General features: G+C 36.1%; 1 protein-coding gene across 2 annotated transcripts in view; it reads left to right on the forward strand.

Moving 5' to 3' along the window:
* COL21A1 (collagen type XXI alpha 1 chain) overlaps positions 1 to 16775 on the forward strand; it is a 178250-nt gene extending 161475 nt beyond the window's left edge. For both annotated transcript variants that reach the window (XM_070418364.1, XM_070418363.1), the window contains 10 exons: positions 1362 to 1415; positions 3467 to 3538; positions 5155 to 5190; positions 8410 to 8454; positions 11893 to 11925; positions 12822 to 12968; positions 13051 to 13105; positions 13597 to 13797; positions 14804 to 14881; positions 15513 to 16775. In XM_070418364.1, coding sequence (XP_070274465.1) covers positions 1362 to 1415; positions 3467 to 3538; positions 5155 to 5190; positions 8410 to 8454; positions 11893 to 11925; positions 12822 to 12968; positions 13051 to 13105; positions 13597 to 13797; positions 14804 to 14881; positions 15513 to 15700 — 909 coding nt within the window. In that variant the 3' untranslated portion in view covers positions 15701 to 16775. The remainder of the gene's footprint in view (positions 1 to 1361; positions 1416 to 3466; positions 3539 to 5154; positions 5191 to 8409; positions 8455 to 11892; positions 11926 to 12821; positions 12969 to 13050; positions 13106 to 13596; positions 13798 to 14803; positions 14882 to 15512) is intronic.
* The last annotated feature ends 1172 nt before the right edge of the window (positions 16776 to 17947 follow it).

A 17947-nucleotide genomic window follows, 5' to 3' on the forward strand; every position in this document is an offset into this window, starting at 1 on the left:
TAATACCTCTTTTTAAAATAGCTGTTTAACCATTAGAAGTCTACTTCACCACACTGCATTCCGGTTTTCAAAGACATTACTTGACTGATATTAGGGCATATTAACATAATCAAGCCATGTAACTTTTGGCAAGGCTTCTGACATCCTTGATTTCCAGCTTAATCACTTGTAACATTAGAAATGTTAAGGAGCTGTTGTTTTATGGCTCAACACTGCTGTTATGTGCTACACGCTTTAATTAAATCCACATATCAGGTTCACATGTTTCTCAACATGAGCCCTTTTCAAAAGCTGAAAATGAAGCTGGTTCCCTTATGAGTGAATCCAACTTGGCTATGGATGATCATCACCTGCCCCTTCCAGGTGTCACACACACCTGTTTAATCAGGGCTTTTGCCAGATACTGACTGGGTTGTGATTTCAGGTATTATTGTGTATTTGTAAATCAGAACAGCCTTGACAACCTCTCCTTATTAGCCAGCAGGCCTTTTCTCTCTTTTATATCCAATCATCTTGTCCTGTCTTACATTCTTTGCTGTCAATTCAGTCCTCCTTGCCAAGTTTCTGTTAGAAAGGACTGTGCTGGAATCTTGAAAAAGAGCACAAACTAAACATTTTCTGATGTACATTGCTTCACAAAGGCCACTGTACATTGGAAGCTAGGTTTCTTTCCTTCAGGTGCATCCTGAGGGTGAGCCATAGTGAGAAAGTAAAACAGCAAAGATAAAGATCTTCAGCCCAGAGGATGCTGTGAAAATATGTGGCTTCAGTCTGTGCGGTGTGGAGACCTAGCTAATTAGCTCCAGTCCCTAAATATTTTAATCTCTCCCCTTATACTTGGACCTGCTGGTATAAAAAGCACATACTTTTAGAGAGCTTTTATAAATGTGAGAACTCACTTCCTTGCATAAAAGAGTTTTTCTTCATAAGTAGGCTCAATGTATAGAGTCCATGTTTCAAACAATTAGAAAGTTGAAAATGTAAAAATTATTTTATTTTGTTCATTCTCACTCTGGTGGGTAGTGATATTCCTCAGTTGATTTTTAGAAGGAGTAGAAGGGAGGAGGAGGAGGAGGAGGAGGAGAGGAGAGAGAGAGAGAGATATGGATGTGAGAGAGACACATCAATTGGTTGCCTCGCACATGAGCCCTTACCAGGGCCAGGCATTGAGCCTGCAACCAAGGTACGTGCCCTTGACCAGAATTGAAACCAGGACCCTTCAGTCTGCAGGCTGATGCTCTATCCACTGAGCAAAACCAGCTAGGGCTAAAAATTATTTTAAATATATTTCTGTAAATGTCTATATCAGATAAATTATGACTCATTTTTTTTTAATTCAAATGATTTTGATGCATTGACAGGGAAATAAAGGTGAACCTGGACTTCAAGGGATTCCTGGGGTTTCTGGGCTCAAGGTAACTGAGATTTGATGCACTTGGAAATATTTTCAAAGAATTGTAAGTTTCCCTCTTTGATGAAATTAACATTTGTATCTCTTAAGAAAAGTTATCTGAAATTAGGATTTCCTTTGTCACAAAATTAAGGTACATGGAAGGAAATGACCAACGTGGGCCAATTCACTTCTGTCTTTTGGACACTTTCTCATAGTTTGGATAATAAATGCATAAAATATGCTTTGACTTGATTTTTCTGGAAATGGTAAAAGTCATGTGCTAATATGAACATTCTCTCTGGTCTAGAGAATATCACTCTCCCACATGGGTGCAAACAAGAGTGGGTGGCTCCCATAAATAGTGCTGTTCCTTTGTTTGCTTTATTTTCAGAGTGGGGGCCCATGGCTGCTGTTACCAGTTTCCCTCAAACCGTGCTTGTGTTTATTTCATGAGATTTTCAATCCCCTTCAGCTTTTAAAAATCTAGTGTAATAGTGAGCAGCTCAGGAGCAGGCACAATGAGCAAAGAAAACAAAACTTAGTTTCTACAGAAGAGGGTAGTCTTTAGGTTTTAGGACAGAGTTTTAGACTGATGGTTAAACACAAAACAAAACACAAAAAAAACCATGAAGCATTCAGGATCGTGTCCCATCTCTTACAGTTTTAACCCCAAAATTGTTGATACATCTTCACCCTATGCTTTCTGAGAACCTCCTTATTTAAAATGTTTAAGATACTAGGTCAAATTTCATGGAGTGAGGCCTCAGGGACCAGAGTAGAAGCAGCAGCAGCACAGACACGCCAGCAGGTGCTGGGATTCTGCCTCCAGGTCATGCTGGCAGGAGGGTCCTCACTGTACTGCCTCTGGACGCTGAAGCAGGTGCAATGGAGCTTTGTGGATGAAGAGGATCGGATCAGCACAGTCATCTACAATGACACTCGGGCCTGGGCAGGGCTAACAGAGCCAGGCTCCTGCAGGGGTGACAGCAGAGGCACCAGCTGCTGCCACCACCTGGGCCTCCCCCACTGGGGGTCGTGTCCCAGCACCAGTCCCTGAGCCTCTCGCTTGGATGGAGCCTGCTGTGTGTTCCCTCTCCAGGCTCCCCAGCACTCCAAGCCCCTTAACACGTGCAATAAAGTGATTCTCAGAACTCAAAAAAGAAAGAAAGAAAATAACCCCTATGAGATGATGAAGAGTAGACAATTTGAGTTAAGATAACTCAGGGATATTCTTTATTCTTGAAACAGCTCAAGAGTTTACTTCTAAGAAAATAATATTCCATATGTATAAAGAAAAACTACAAATGTGCACACAATTTAACTACAAAGATGTTTGTTTACCTCAATATTGTTTATAAAAATAAAATTTTGAAAACCAATGTTTAACACTATGGGAATTTTAGTCGATAAAATATAGCAAATCAACAGAGTTGAATACTATTCTGTGATTTAAAAATCATGTTTTAAAAAACATAATGTCATATAAAGAAGTGCACAATATATATATGTGTTGAAGTAAAAGATGAAAATTATGCATACATAGCACGTATTAGTAACTAAGTTATGTATATGTGTTTGTGAAAGGTAGAGAGAAAATAGACAACAAAATAAAAATAGTGGGTAATGAGATTTTCAATACTTTTTATTACTTCTATTTACTTAACATTTTTGAAACAATAAAGTAAAAATTTTTAAGTAGCAATATCAGAAAAAGCAGTTTCAAGGAGGAAGAAAAAGTGGTTAGTAAATGGAAAAAAAGATACCTATGTTTATTATTTTCACTACTTTATTATTTACTTTATTAATGTTATGAAATATAATAAAAGTACCAAATATTCATAAAATGTCATGGTATGCTATCAGAAATTCTTAACTATAGAAAAATATATAAGAGGTTTTATTGGGAGTCCAGTAAACTTGTTATTTTTTATTATTCCTATAGTAATAACTCTAAATGTCATCCAATTTTTTTTACCAGCAATTTAAAATTTGAGGTATATGTAGAAATAAAAACATCGGTATTTTTCATAAGCACTAGGTCTGTGATATTTCTGTAATTTCTGTGTTACTTAGGGAGAGCCAGGAGCAGCAGGCCCCCCGGGAGAACCAGGATACCTGGGTTTACCTGGAATCCAAGGCAAAAAGGTAAGCATTGTTTAGGAGATATAATTCACTTTTCATGAGCTGCTAACATGTAAGTTTTCCTTTGATGAAAATTGGATAGTAGGACTAATTATACCTTTAGTGATACGCTGCCCTGTATATTATGTTTAAGCTCATGCTAAAAGCTGTGGTGTCTTTCATGTCCCTATGTGGGAATTATCTTCTAGATGAGGACTTGGGAAGAGGCTTTCAGATCAGAAAATCTGAACATCCAATTAAATACTATTCTCTAAATTTAGACTGTTTTGCAGTCAATCCAGGTGAGTGAAGAATGTCTCAGGAAAAGTACTCAATGTCAGGCACGCTTACCAAAATATGAATCGCTCTTACTGAAACCGGGGTGAGAGTCTGAAAGGATAAAAATTACAATCAGATATTTCACCATGAAGTTCCTATCAATTAACAATTCTATTACAGAGAAATTATTAAATTCCTTTAAGGAGTTTAAAATACAAGTCGTATATGCTCATATAAAATTCTCTCTCTTCTCTTTCAAGGAACCCTAAGCTGTATCATTTGTTTGAAGGTTTTAAGCAACAAGTGACTGCCCATTTGTCAAAACAGTCTATGCCACTATAAATATATGCATTTCCGGTTAAAAGTAGATATAGTGGCTTTTAGTATTCTGGAAAGGATACAAGCTCTTAGGTCTTCATCTTCATATCTTTTGCTGTTTCGGTTTTTCTGCCATTCTGTTTTTCTGTCCCTCGTGTATTATCTACTTGGCCCCTAAATTATTATGCCCAGAATGATCCTTGACCTTTCGGTTCTGATTAGCAGTAGGCAGCACTTGCTGACATAGGAATGACCTTCATAGCAGCAATTAGGTATTCGATTCTTAGTGAATATTAAGTAAATCTACTGTGAATACATAGATTTCGAGCATTTCTTTGTTCAGAAATTTGCCATATAAAAGAAAATCTGTATTCTGTTTGCTGTAAACACAGAAGCTGTGTTTTTTTTTTTATTTGTTTTTTTGCTGATAACCTGGTGCGGTAAAAAGAAATTTGGAAACTGTCCAAGTTCAACTTTGGGAGAGCGGTCTCCTTTCCTGATCTGTGGGTTCATTATCAATACGAACAAGGACCTTGAACTAGTTGGTCTCTAATGTCTCTTCTAACTGAGAAATTCTAGGAGGCTTATTATTATGGAATATAATCCCCCCAAACTTCATTTTGAAGCATATTTTTTTAAAAATATAATCTTAACATTATGTTTTATTTCATTGTTTCCTCTAACATTGTGGCTACTATGAACTTAATGGAAGATTTTTCAGTTTGATTTCTTAAAATAACATTTGCCAAAATAAGTCCTCTTTTCCTTGTTTGTTTAACTTCAGATTATGATCAATATAGAAAAGTTTTCCTCTTCTGGTAAAATAGAAATAGTAGTAAATTTTCTTTTGACTGTAAAAGCACAAGAAAATGTTCATTTAGAACATCATTTTGACAGAATGTGGTTTTATTCTCTTCCCAAATGTTATGTTGGAGTCAGCTTCTGTATATAAGGCATTTGTGGAATTTGTATGAGATCATATATTTTTCTTTGCTTGAGACATAATATGCTACTATGATACATATAAAACTGCCTTTTTGCAGGGGGACAAAGGAAATCAAGGTGAAAAAGGCATTCAGGTATATTGTTGGCTTTTTTTTTTCTGCTTGGCTATAAAATAAGGTCTTTATTCTTTTAATGCCTTGGTTGCTTTTCCACTTCCTTTGTCTTTTACCGTCAATATCTAATTGTTAAATTCCAGCTTTCTCCTTTCATTACTAAACTGTTCAGACCATGTCAAATCTAACGTTAAGATCCCTAAACACCAATCAGAAAGAATGTATGCCCCCCTATGTTCATAGCAGCGCTATTTACAATAGCCAAAATCTGGAAACAGCCCAAGTACCCATCAGTGTATGAAATTCATGGTACATTTACACAATGGAATACTACATGGCTATAAAAAAGAAGGAATTCTTGCCCTTTGAGACAGTATGGATAAACTTGGAGATTATTATGCTAAGCAAAATAAGCCAGTCAGAGAAAGATAAGTATCACATGATCTCACTCATATGTGGAATCTAATGAACAAAATAAACTGATGAAAAAAAAATAGGACCAGAGGCATGGATACATGGAACAGACTGACAGATCCAAGATGGGTGGGGGCTGGGGGAACTGGAAGATTAATCAAAGAACATATACACATAGCCCATGGTCACAGGCAATAATGTGGTGAAGGATTGGGGGGTGGAGTGCTGGGTTGAGGCGAGGAAAAGGGGGGGAAGTGAGGGAGCATCTGCAATAGTGTCAACAATAAAATAAAATAAAAAATGATTTTTTTTACCACCTCATTGTTGTAAAAAACTCAAAACCATTGATTCAACAAAATAAAGATATATATTTTATTACACACTTTAATATATATTTACTTATGTTTATAGTGAATATGTTTCAAAATGATTTGAAATGGCTTATGGCACAAGTAAATTTGATAAGAAATTATTAATATCTAATGTAATACTAATCTATAGAAGGAAACATACTAATCAACAGAAGGAAAATTAAACAGAAAATTATGTTGGGCCAAGGAATCGAGGGTGGTTAAGAAGGTCATTTCCTTTTGGGTGTCTTAGCAACAAAAACAAAGAGGAGAACCATGCTACTACTATGGAAGACAAGGACAGTTTCACCTCAATTTAAGTAGCTACTCAAAGGGTTTTTTTCACTAATAGAACACTGACCCATAAATAGGATGCCACTACCAGGATCAATGGTATGCTTATCTGGAATAAATGATATCTGTTGGTCTTTCAACCTGTTAAGTTTTAGGAATGGAAGACCTTTCTAACCACCAATTATATATCTAATTACATAAATTATATATGTAATGTCCAGACAGTACTTTTACAATGTTTTTAAGATTATAAAACTCAGTTATCATGGCTTAGTTTTATGTAGAATAAGCTTAATGTGAAAAGAAAAATTCTTTGCCAAATTTCACAGAATTTTGAGAGTTCTAGAATTTTTGGAGGCATATAAGGAAATTTCAAATAGATAATAATAGAGTCAAAATCTGTAACAGTCTAACAGTTGTTTTGTTTTCAGAAAAAGCAGGGTTTATGTGTTTTGTTTTTTACTGAAGATACTCAAGTATTATTGTATTATTGTGATTCTTCTAAGTTAATTTTGAAATTAGGAGTGAGGTAAATTTTAAGTAACTGTGAGCTCTAAACCCATATATTCCAATTTTCTTCTTGGTACTGCTTTTGGAATACCAAGGTCTCATGTACCTCAACATGTTTAAATCAGGACTTGTCATCTTTCCCCATAAACTATCTCCTACCCATAGATTCTATGTCATAGTAACTGGTACCACCACACAGTTACCCAAGAAATAAAGTCTTAGAAGTCATCTTAAAACTCAATCTCTTTCTTTACATGCAATTTTATATCTAAATGTCTCTTGAACTTAGATGTTTTCTGTTCCCTGCCCGCCCCCCCCCCCCCCCCCCCCCCCCGCCCATCCTAATCATTTCTTATCAGTGGTCCTGGATCACTGTAATATTTTCTAACTGGTCTATTTGAGTCCAGTCTACTTCCTCCCTACCCACGTCCCCTCCCTGCCCCCCTTTACCAGTATGCAATAACTGAATTACCTATCTGCTTAGGAATCCATCAATGGTGCCCCACACAGTTCAAGATAAGGTCTGTCTCATAAAATTCCTCCTAGTTTGACTGAATCTTCTTTTCAGTCTTATCTCTTGCCACTCTCCCACTGTTATCCATTCTTGCCCCCTGCTTTAGCCAAAAGAAATTACTTGCCTTTGTTCTGTAGTTGACTCCCTCAAACACCCTCTTATCTTTTCTCATTGGCTACCTCTTAGTCATCCCAAAAGGTTGCAAAGTTGAGTCATCTTCCTTACTCTCTCTGTCAGATGCCCCTTTCTATGTTTCAATAGTACCGAGCCAGATGTTTAATTGTACATTGTATACTTATCAGACAGTATTTTCGGTATTCTGTTTTTTAAAATTTTCACCCTTGACTTAATTGATTATCTTTCCCCTACTCAGTAAGCAGTTTGAAGGCAGCAATGCTATCTTTGTTTTCATGTATCTAAGGTCCCACAAATGGGTGCTTGTCAATGAATATTGGGAATTCACCTATGTAAGAAAATGAACAAATCACTATGTAAGAGTGATTTAAAATTTTAGTCACTAGATTTTTAATTGATTATATTATCAAGGCATATATTTTCCCAGAAACGGTCAATTATCTTGTTCCACAGAGGAATGAAGTAGTGCTTCCAGGTCTAGTACAATGTCTTATAAATGGTAGATATCCAAAAATATTTATTGAGTGGACAAATGTGTTTATATCTTTATCAATTTTTCTCCCTTCTTCTGTGTCCTGATTTAATTATATTCATTCAAAATATATTTACAGTATATTTTTAATGTTTAAATATTCCTTTAAAGAGGTCTTCTTGTCCTCAAATGTGTATAATCAACACTGAACATAATTGTATCATTGAAATTAATAAAATGTCCTCAGCCATTGGATTTTTAAATTACTTTCATGCTGTTTATGTGGACTTGGAAAAACATTCTCAGCTACCTACAATTATTTACCTGTTATCCCAAAGTTTATTCCTTGTCTATCCATTTTAAATATATTAGGTTAATTTTTCTCTCACTTTTTTGTTGAGAGACTACCCTACATCTAACATCATTTACATAGTTGCATTACTGCTTTTGTGACATTTATTCTAGACTATAAAGTAATACATGGTTTGTTTTTATATGTGATTGCATCATAACTGTGCAAACTAATTAATAACATTTGTTAAATTTTAAAGGGCCAAAAGGGAGAAAATGGAAGACCAGGGATTCCAGGGCAACAGGTATATTTTTTACTTTCATGGAAAATGAAATAAGGAATAATATAACTGGGCAGTGCTGAGTGAGGGTTACTTTCATTAAAAATAGGGAGGAAGGGTCAATGTAAGATGAATTCTAATCATACAAGGATGAAAATGCTAGGTGGTGGTGGTATACTGGTTTGCTTTAATTGTTTTATGTTTACTTTCTTATCGGCTCTGAAACCTTTTCAATGCTTTTTTATGGCCATTTACATGACTGAAGGTAGACAATGCCACCCACTTTAGGAGCATTTATTGGCCAAAGGCACCGGTACAACAACAGCATCTCCATACCTACTGTTTAATCTTGATTTTCTTCTTGCAATATGAACGTTAAGGCCATATGTAGTGGAGGAATGTACTTGTTTTCCTCTAGTTTGTTCAGAGATATAAATTACTACACCGGAGACTTATTAAAATCTTATTTTGAGGGACCGTGTCATGAAACAGATGCATAATAAGATTGTTTTGCTTCTTCCCTGACTAAATTCTCCTCATTAATTAGTGTTTTAATGAGATTACCATCTGGCACATAAGTTCAGTTGGAGCCAAATTGAACCAAAAAGAGCACAAAAGTGATTAATATTTACATAGCATGTTTCCTGCTGCATCGCCTATACTTAAGCTCAGTTCCAACTTGGTCCACATTTAAAGGGCAAGCTGTACATAGGAGCCCTCCCATTGGGTGGTCACTTTTGTGTGTGGGAAGGAGAAAGATTCAGTAATTACACCAGTTCCGGAGACACGTGGATAAAACTATCTAGTGCTGTCTCTAAGGACAGGGATCTCTGTGTCCCTCACTTGGAGAAATCTGAAAGTTCTCGGGAAGAATGTTTAAAAGCATATGGCCCCAAGGTTGTCTGTAATATGGGCTGGAAGATGAGTGCAAGATATTAAGAAGAGTTGATAATTTAGAAGCTGACAATAAGCACCAAGGTATCTAAGAGGAGAAATAGATTGAGTTTCCCATGGTACCACAATGTTAATGGAAAATGTCTCTTAATTTTTGTGATCCTCCACTTGATTCAAATTCACTTGATGACACTACCAACCCTGTCCCTGTTCCCCCTCCCTTGCCACATATACCAACCTCCTCAGTTTCCCTAAGTTAATCACACCTATTGAAACAGGAATTTTGGGGGTGAAAAAGACAGATTTTAGGAAATTTGAGAAATTTTGGAAATTAAAGAGACCATGGAGGAAGCACAGGGCTGCAGAGCAACAGAAGGTATATTTCCATAGAACAGGGACACTGAAAAGCTGCAACAGGTACATTTCTATAGAATGAGGGAGCTGGAAACAGCAAAAGGTCTATATTTACAAAATAAAGGGAAGGAAGCCCTTCATGCAGAAGAAGAAGAAAGCCCAAAGGGAATAGGAAAACAATAAGGAAGGAGGAGGGGAGAACCTCATGTGTCCCATGTGAGGTTCAACCTTTGAGCCCAGGAGTTACTATAGTAACCAGGCTAAGGGAATAGTGACCAATTAGAGGGGATATCAAGGCACCAAGATCTTCAGCCCGTATAAGCCATAGGGAAAAGGAACTCAGTGGGACCCTTTCCCCCTCCCCATTTGGGAGTCTGTTCTATGGGACTCTGCCCCCTCCCTCCGTAGGAGTCTGTACTTGTTCTTTAATAAATTGCCACATTTCCTATACCATCTTCTGTCCGTGGATTCATTCTTCGACTTCAGTGGACATAGAATTCGGGTTCCAGTTCAAAAATTCCCTTTCACTCTCTATAAACAGTCTTCCCAGAGGAGAAGGGGTCTTCATCCATTCAACCTCCCTAGCCCAGGCCTTTCACCAGAAATTGTTACTCACAATAACTCTCTAAACAGAGGGATACTTCCTTTGGAGTTTGAGCTCACACATAGCTAGCTCACTGGTTTGTTTTTCTCTCACTTCTCAAGGAAAATAGCAAGTCTGCTCCCTAAGATAGGATTTGGATTCTCTAGGCAGTTTCTGCCCTTCATTGAAAACTGCATTTCCCACCCCCAGGAACTGAGCTGATGTGGAGGACCCTCGAGGCCAGAACACTTGTTGCTTTTTCAGCAGCTGGATACTCTGCCCAAACTCTTTAAAAGTCAACTAAGTCTGAGTTACCTGCCTTCCTACTAAGTGCTGTGCGTGTGTAATTGCTTGGCCTTCCTGTTATGAATGAAATTCAAGTGAATGTTTCTCTCATGAAATCATCTTAGTGGATTCTCGGATGACAGCTGTTTTCGGTTTCAGCTTTAATTCAGTTTTAGTCCTGAGAACTTACTATTTTATCTTTCCTCTTACACTGAACCCACTTGTAGGATTATGTCTGGTAGGGAATACTGCTGCATTTCTTCAGAATCCTCATTATTTCATGAATGGCCTTACAGAGAGAGTTTACTCACTAAGATTTTTATATTTTTAAGTTACACTTTAATTTGAGAATCTACCTCTCTCTGTGCCATACACTGATTTTACCTAATTTTTACTTCTTTTTGTCTGATTTGAATATCCATTTTTAGGTAACTGAGAAATAAATAAAAATAAATCCTCAAACTCAAAATTCATTGTACGGAATGTTCTACACTACATTTTATATTGAATTGAAGAACATCAATTTTTAATTTTAAAGTTGAATAATGAAATCTGTGAGAATAATGTGTCTAGGAAAACCATACCCTTGTTTTGAACTGATATTGGTGATCTTAGAGCCTTGAGTGTATGATGAATTTCAAAAATGGGAAATTTTAATGACTTCCCTGAAAGTTCTTATTATCTATATTATATCATTGGAATGAATATCTGAAAAAGATGAGTGGAAAATAATTCGATATTGCCATTGCATGTATTCATATCCAGTGATTTACTAGCAGTGAGTGGCTTAGGCATAGGACAAATAGGCATTTTCTTCCCTATTAATCACTTTTACTGGTATCTTTGCTTTATTTTATCTTTTGATCAGTAGTATGCAATAAAGTATAACTTTACCAGCATCTACAAGAAAATGTAATACTCTAAATTGCAAAATAAAAGAATAAATATACATTATCTTTCCTTATTTGAATTTGAATTTTCATTAAAATAGTAATATATTTTAAGTTCAGCATAAAATTTATTGTTATTTTAAATTTAAGTAGAATTCAGATAAAATCTCATTCTAACCTTATATTTGGCCTGCAGCATATAAAATATTCATATCTAACAATGAAACAGTTATGTAAATGAACATTTTTATATATTCAGTTAGCATATTGCCTAGTCACTAGTCTCCTTTAAAAAGGCAAAGGAGATCTCTTATCTGTGTAAATCTGACACTAATTGTATCAATATTTTTCAAAGTACAAATTAAATTTGATTTGTGTGGTAAATGGTGCATGCCACATTGCTGGTACTGTAGCTTACACATTTATTACAGTTTTTTCCCCTGTTAATTTTCAAAGGGAATTCAAGGTCATCATGGTGCAAAAGGAGAGGTATGTTTCTTCACCTATTATGCTCCCTCCTCAGTTCTTATTGCTTGGATTTTCACTACTATATAAATCTAGTAATTGGTATGGCAAACAGAAAATGTCTTTTATGTTCTTCAGTGGTTCCTAAATAGTGACTTTCAGGATCTGTAGATTCATTCAGTTAGGTATGAAATGTTACGTATTTGTCAATATTATTGATTCTTCTTTTAGACTGGGTGCTAAATTTTTGCTGCATATTTTTCAATGAATAATATTTTGTGTTTTCGTATTTGCCTGTCTCGCTAGAATTTAAACTCTTTGAAAATAGGACTGTGTCACATTCATTGTATCTCTGGCACTGTTTATTGCCTACATCAGTGATTCCCAAAGTGGGCGCTACCGCCCCCTGGTGGGCGCTGCAGCGATCCAGGGGGGCGGTGATGGCCACAGGTGCATTTGTTTTAACTTTTTTTGTATTACCTTTCTATTCTGAGTTCAATAAATAGTTTCATAATTTCTAACTTCAATGTTTCTAATTTACACCTTTCTTTACTATATTTTACGAAAAAGGTAGAAACATTAATACATATATCTTTCTGTTTAATTGCTATTAAAATTTAAAAAAAAATAATTTCCAGGGGGTGCTGAGTAATATTTTTTCTGGAAAGGGGGCGGTAGGCCAAATAAGTTTGGGAACCACTGGCCTACATAATATACTGAAGAAATAGTAGATGGGGGGAATGGATGGATAAATGGCTATTGAATGTGATATAAAATTTTCCTCCTAATTATTAACAGTGTCTTCCTATATAACATATATATGTTTTATATTTATATCCATATCCTTGAGGATTTTCAAGATGCAATTATACCTCCTGAAATACTTAAATAGAACTCTTGAGGATTTCTTTTGCTTTTAGAAAGGTGAAAAGGGAGAACCTGGTGTCAGAGGTGCCACTGGACCAAAAGGAGAATCTGGGATGGATGGCCTGATGGGGCCTGTGGGTCCCCAGGGACAACCTGGAGAAACAGGTCCTCGGGGACCTCCAGGGTTGGATGGGAAGCCTGTATGTATTCCACTTTCTTTCATAGTTTTTATTGCTTTTTACTTGGTATATACATGTTATAACCCCTAATAATTTGATGCAGGGGAGAGAATTTTCAGAACAGTTTATTCGACAAATTTGCACTGATGTATTAAGAGGTAAGTCTCAAACAGAGTTTTTAATAACTCTTTTCAAATTACAAAAGTAAAAGCAATTCTTTGTAGAAATTATAAAACATATAAGTAGGATAAAGAAGAAATAAAGAACATTTATAAACCCTTGTCTGTTTTTATTCTAGATGAGTATTTTTATAATGAAGATGAAATACTATATATTCTCTTTTGTAATATTTTAATAAAGCAATTTTTTTATTATTTCACCATTAATAAAATTTCTGACATAATTATAACAATTTATAAAGATGGATGTGTATAATTTATCAAATTTTTCTTCAGGACACTTTCACCCTTTCCCCCCAATTTTAAGCAAATTATACAATAAAATTGCACAGAGCAATGAGTAATTACATAAATTTCTAGAAGTGAAATTACTGGCAAGAGATATCTGTAAATTTTTAAAAAATTATTAGAGATATTGTTAATTACCACTCATACTTAAGCATAAGGGGGTGGGGTTCTTTGTTTTTAAGCCCAGCTACCAGTCTTACTTCAGAGTGGAAGAATTCAAAATTGCGATCGTTGCCAGTCCCAACATGGTTCCCCTGGTGTCCCTGGGCCACCTGGTCCTATAGGCCCAGAAGGTCCCCGAGGATTTCCTGGTTTGCCAGGAAGAGATGGTGTTCCTGGACTAATGGGTGCTCCTGGACGCCCAGGTGCCAGAGGAATAAAAGGTACTTACGTGCGTAAGCAATTGAACAAGAAAGGTACTTTTTTTTTGTATCCATACCCTAAATTCATGTAGTAGAAAATCATCTTTGTTTTCATGATGACCAAAAAATTATGTTAATCCCTTACTCCTGTGATCGGCAAACTGGGGCTTGTGAGCCACATGCGGCTCTTTGGCCCCTTGAGTGTGGCTCTTCCTAAGCCTTAGGAGTAACCTAATTAAGTTAGTAACAATGTACCTACCTATATAGTTTAAGTTTTAAAAATTTGGCTCTCAAAAGAAATTTCAATCGTTGTACTGTTGATATTTGGCTCTGTTGACTAATGAGTTTGCTGACCACTGCCTTAGTCTTTCAATAATTTGTCAACTGAGTGGAAGAATGCTTATTCCATTTTCTTGAAGCAACATTTTCAAGTATGGGTAGATAGTTCAGAGTTAGGAAGCATGCAGAGTAACAAATTAGAAAATGTTGACAATGCACTTAGAAATTTTACTTGAATCTAATAAGGTCTTTAAGTAGAAAATCAAAGGTGCCATTTCTTTTATTTCGACTGTGGTAATTTCTGTTATCAAAGATTATTCAATTAATTTTTCTATTATAAGAAAAATTATGTTTTGCAACCAAACTTCCTAATAATCCACAACTTCTCTTTGTCTTTGAATGTTTATGTGAAGTGTTGGTTGCTAATTCTTCTAATTTAATATCATATAAACAATATAGATGTTTCATTAAAATAATAAGAGAACAAGTATGATTAACAGAAATGATCCCAAATCATTTTCATTTTTAATATTTAACCCTTATTAAATATTGCTGGACTACTGATAGTTTTAGGAATTTTTGCTTCAAAAATTCTGTTTCCAGTTAGTAATAATAAACAGATAGCAAAATATTTTTAAAATATGCATTTTTTTCTTTCCATTTGTGCATCAAGAGCTTGGAAAGAAACAATCTAGGAGGCAGTGATTTTATAGGAAAAATTAGCTTATTTCAATCTTTGACACTGCAGGCCTCCCAGGAAGAAATGGGGCAAAGGGGAACCAAGGGTTTGGGTACCCTGGAGACCAAGGGCCTCCTGGTCCACCAGGTAAGAACTGGTATATGTTCATAAGTGTTGCTGCATACTTTGCTTTAAGAAAATCTTCACAAATCTATGTCAAATAATTTGAAACCAAAACTCTTAAGTCACTCTCTGTGTTATTTAATATTGCCATGCCTCAGTTTCCTCATTTGTAAAATGGTGGTGACATGTCATCTGCATCATGACATTATTGGAAGATTAAATGAGTTAATGCATATAGTGCTTGCAGAACAGAACGTGACAATCATAGTTATGTTTTCAATAAATGTGTATTATTGTTTTAGATGATGTTATTACCTCCTAAGGCTTTGGGTGGATCAAATAATTTAGTAAGTTTGGACAGCCCACAAATTGAAATATTAGAATGTTACTGCAGTGTCTTCATTAGTAGCATGATTGTTATATTAATTAATATAGCTTGGCTTAGTTTTACAAAAATTACTGATTACTTTTGTATGGTCCTTTTTAAAGTGGGAGGTATGTAGAATTAACAAAGTTATACCTCCTCTTTTCACATTAGTGCAAATATGTATAATTTTCAAGGAAATTTTTTCAGTTTAAATATTGTACAAGATGAGCAATATCGCCTTGAAAAATCAAAATCCTCTGTTCATATGCTGCTAATGTCCCATCTTAGGTCCAGAGGGCCCTCCTGGAATAAGCAAAGAAGGTCCCCCAGGAGACCCCGGTCTCCCTGGCAAAGATGGAGATCATGGAAAACCTGGCGTCCAAGGGCAACCAGGTCCCCCTGGCATCTGCGACCCATCACTATGTTTTAGTGTAATAGTCGGAAGAGATCCATTTAGAAAAGGACCAAACTATTAAGGTCTAATGCCTCATTCAGCGACCTAGGCATGGTGCTTTTCTTCTGTGGTCTTATGCATCTCAGGAAGATAACAACAGTAATCCCTTGAAAAGAAACTAAAGTACCTCGATGTTTTTATTATTATTTTTCCTTAAGGAAATATATATAAAAGGTCACATATACTGATCTTAAAGGATCCTCAGTAATTTGGAGCCTTTAGATTAGTAGCATTAACCAAATCTCAAGGGTTTCTTGTAAGTCCGTTTGTTTTCATCAAAGTTGAATATAAAAACCACCATTGCCTGTTAGCCAGTGCATGTCAGTCACTGTGAAATATTTCACACGCAGCCTCCATGCAGCAGAGCATTTGAGTTCCATTTCATGTCTGTGTGAATTTCATGCTTCATATCTCATAACGCATGCTTCTTCATTAGAAAAAAAACGTTTCTGGTGATTGGAAATGAGATCAGGGCTGATATTCAGCTGGGACCGACCTTATTGCCATACCGGTCATTTACTCCAGTGTCTGTGCTGATTGGATGGGGCAATGGACTGCTGGTTGCTCAACATCCTGAGTATTACATGTGAATAAGATTAATGTGTTTCTTATTTCACTTGCAAATTATCAAATTTGATTAATGACTACGCTGAGAAAGTACACAGGGAATGGTGAAAGTTATGTAACATTACACAGGGAATGGTGAAAGTTATGTAACATTACACAGGGAATGGTGAAAGTTATGTAACATTAAAGTATTTTTTTGTAAGTGCCATTGTACCTGGTCAATATATTCAAAGCGTGCAGAAGTTCAGAAATAGTAAGAAGACTTTCTTCTTCATACTGGCTGGGTAATTGGAATGGTTGTTGTATGCCTTCATGTTCCATTGCACTTATATGTGTACGTTCATATATGTTAACGTTCATTGTAGCAAAGGTAATGGGAATAAATGCTGTGGTTGAAAGGAAACTCCACAGTTCCTAGTATGTCTTGATGTTTTTAGTAGACTAAAATATTATGAGTAGTCTTTGGGTACTGTACTTAATGCTTTTGTAAGGAACATAATTTGAGATATTTTATCTTTATTATGCTTTAAGTTTTGTTGCATGCTTGTTATTCAAAGTACAATAAAGTTTTTACAGTCCTAATTGCAGTGTCTTTTTTTTTACTGTACTATAATTTACTTTTCATTTTCTTTTTATTGAATTTATTGGGGTGGCTCTGGTTAACAAAGTCATACAGGTTTCAGGTACACAATTCTGCAACACACCATCTGTACACTATATTATGTGTTCACCACTCCAAGTCAAGTCTCCGTCCATCAACATTTACCCGCCTCCCATGTTCTCCCCTACTTCCTCCATCCCTTCCCCGCTCCCCGCAATCACCAAACTTGTCTGTGTCCATGAGTTTTTCCTTTTTTGCTCAATTCCTTCAACTCTTCCCACCCAATACTTACCCCCACTCTCCTCCTCCTCCCCCTGGTATTGACAGCCAGATGCAGGTATGGCTCCCAAAGATAAAACTTCTAACCCTTTGGGCAGTAGCTCTGAACCCTTTCTGAGTCATGAACCCCTTTGGAATCTGCTAAGGACATCCCAGAAAAATGAACACAGGGTTTCAGGAGACAAGTCAGTAGAAGAAGCTTGTAGGAACCAGAGTTGAATTCAACTTTCATTGGTGATAAACAGCCTGATTTTCATACCTCTAGGACAGCGGTTCTCACCTGTGGGTTGCCACCCCTTTGGGGGTTGAACGACCCTTTCACAGGGGTCGCCTAAGACCATCGGAAAACACATATATAATTACATATTGTTTTTGTGATTAATCACTATGCTTTCATTATGTTCAATTTGTAACAATGAAACTGGGGGTCACCACAACACGAGGAACTGTATTAAAGGGTCGCTGCATTAGGAAGGTTGAGAACCACTGTTCTAGGACCTCTGGGCCATTCAGAGCGGACTCGGCTGATTTTGTGCTCAGGGAGAGAGGGAAATCCTCTTTTTCTCTCTGTAGTGTTTCTTAAGTTCTCTGGAGGCAAGGGATCTGAGGAATTGCGGTGTCTTTTTAAATACATAATTTAAACTAATTGTTAAGTATATTATTCATATTCAATGGTTATTCAGTGGATATAATTGTATTAAGTTATATATGCTATTCTTAAATAACTGGATCATCTGAAATAAGAGCTTAGGCATTCATTTGGTATGCTACTTACCTCAGTGGGCAGCACTTGCTTCCAAGCCAAGAAATGGCTGTTGGTCG

This window comes from Myotis yumanensis, unplaced genomic scaffold (genome assembly GCF_028538775.1).
Source record: "Myotis yumanensis isolate MYYU_CA2020_CCGP unplaced genomic scaffold, mMyoYum1.0.hap1 SCAF_6, whole genome shotgun sequence".
In the NCBI taxonomy this organism is placed as follows: Eukaryota; Metazoa; Chordata; class Mammalia; order Chiroptera; family Vespertilionidae; genus Myotis; species Myotis yumanensis.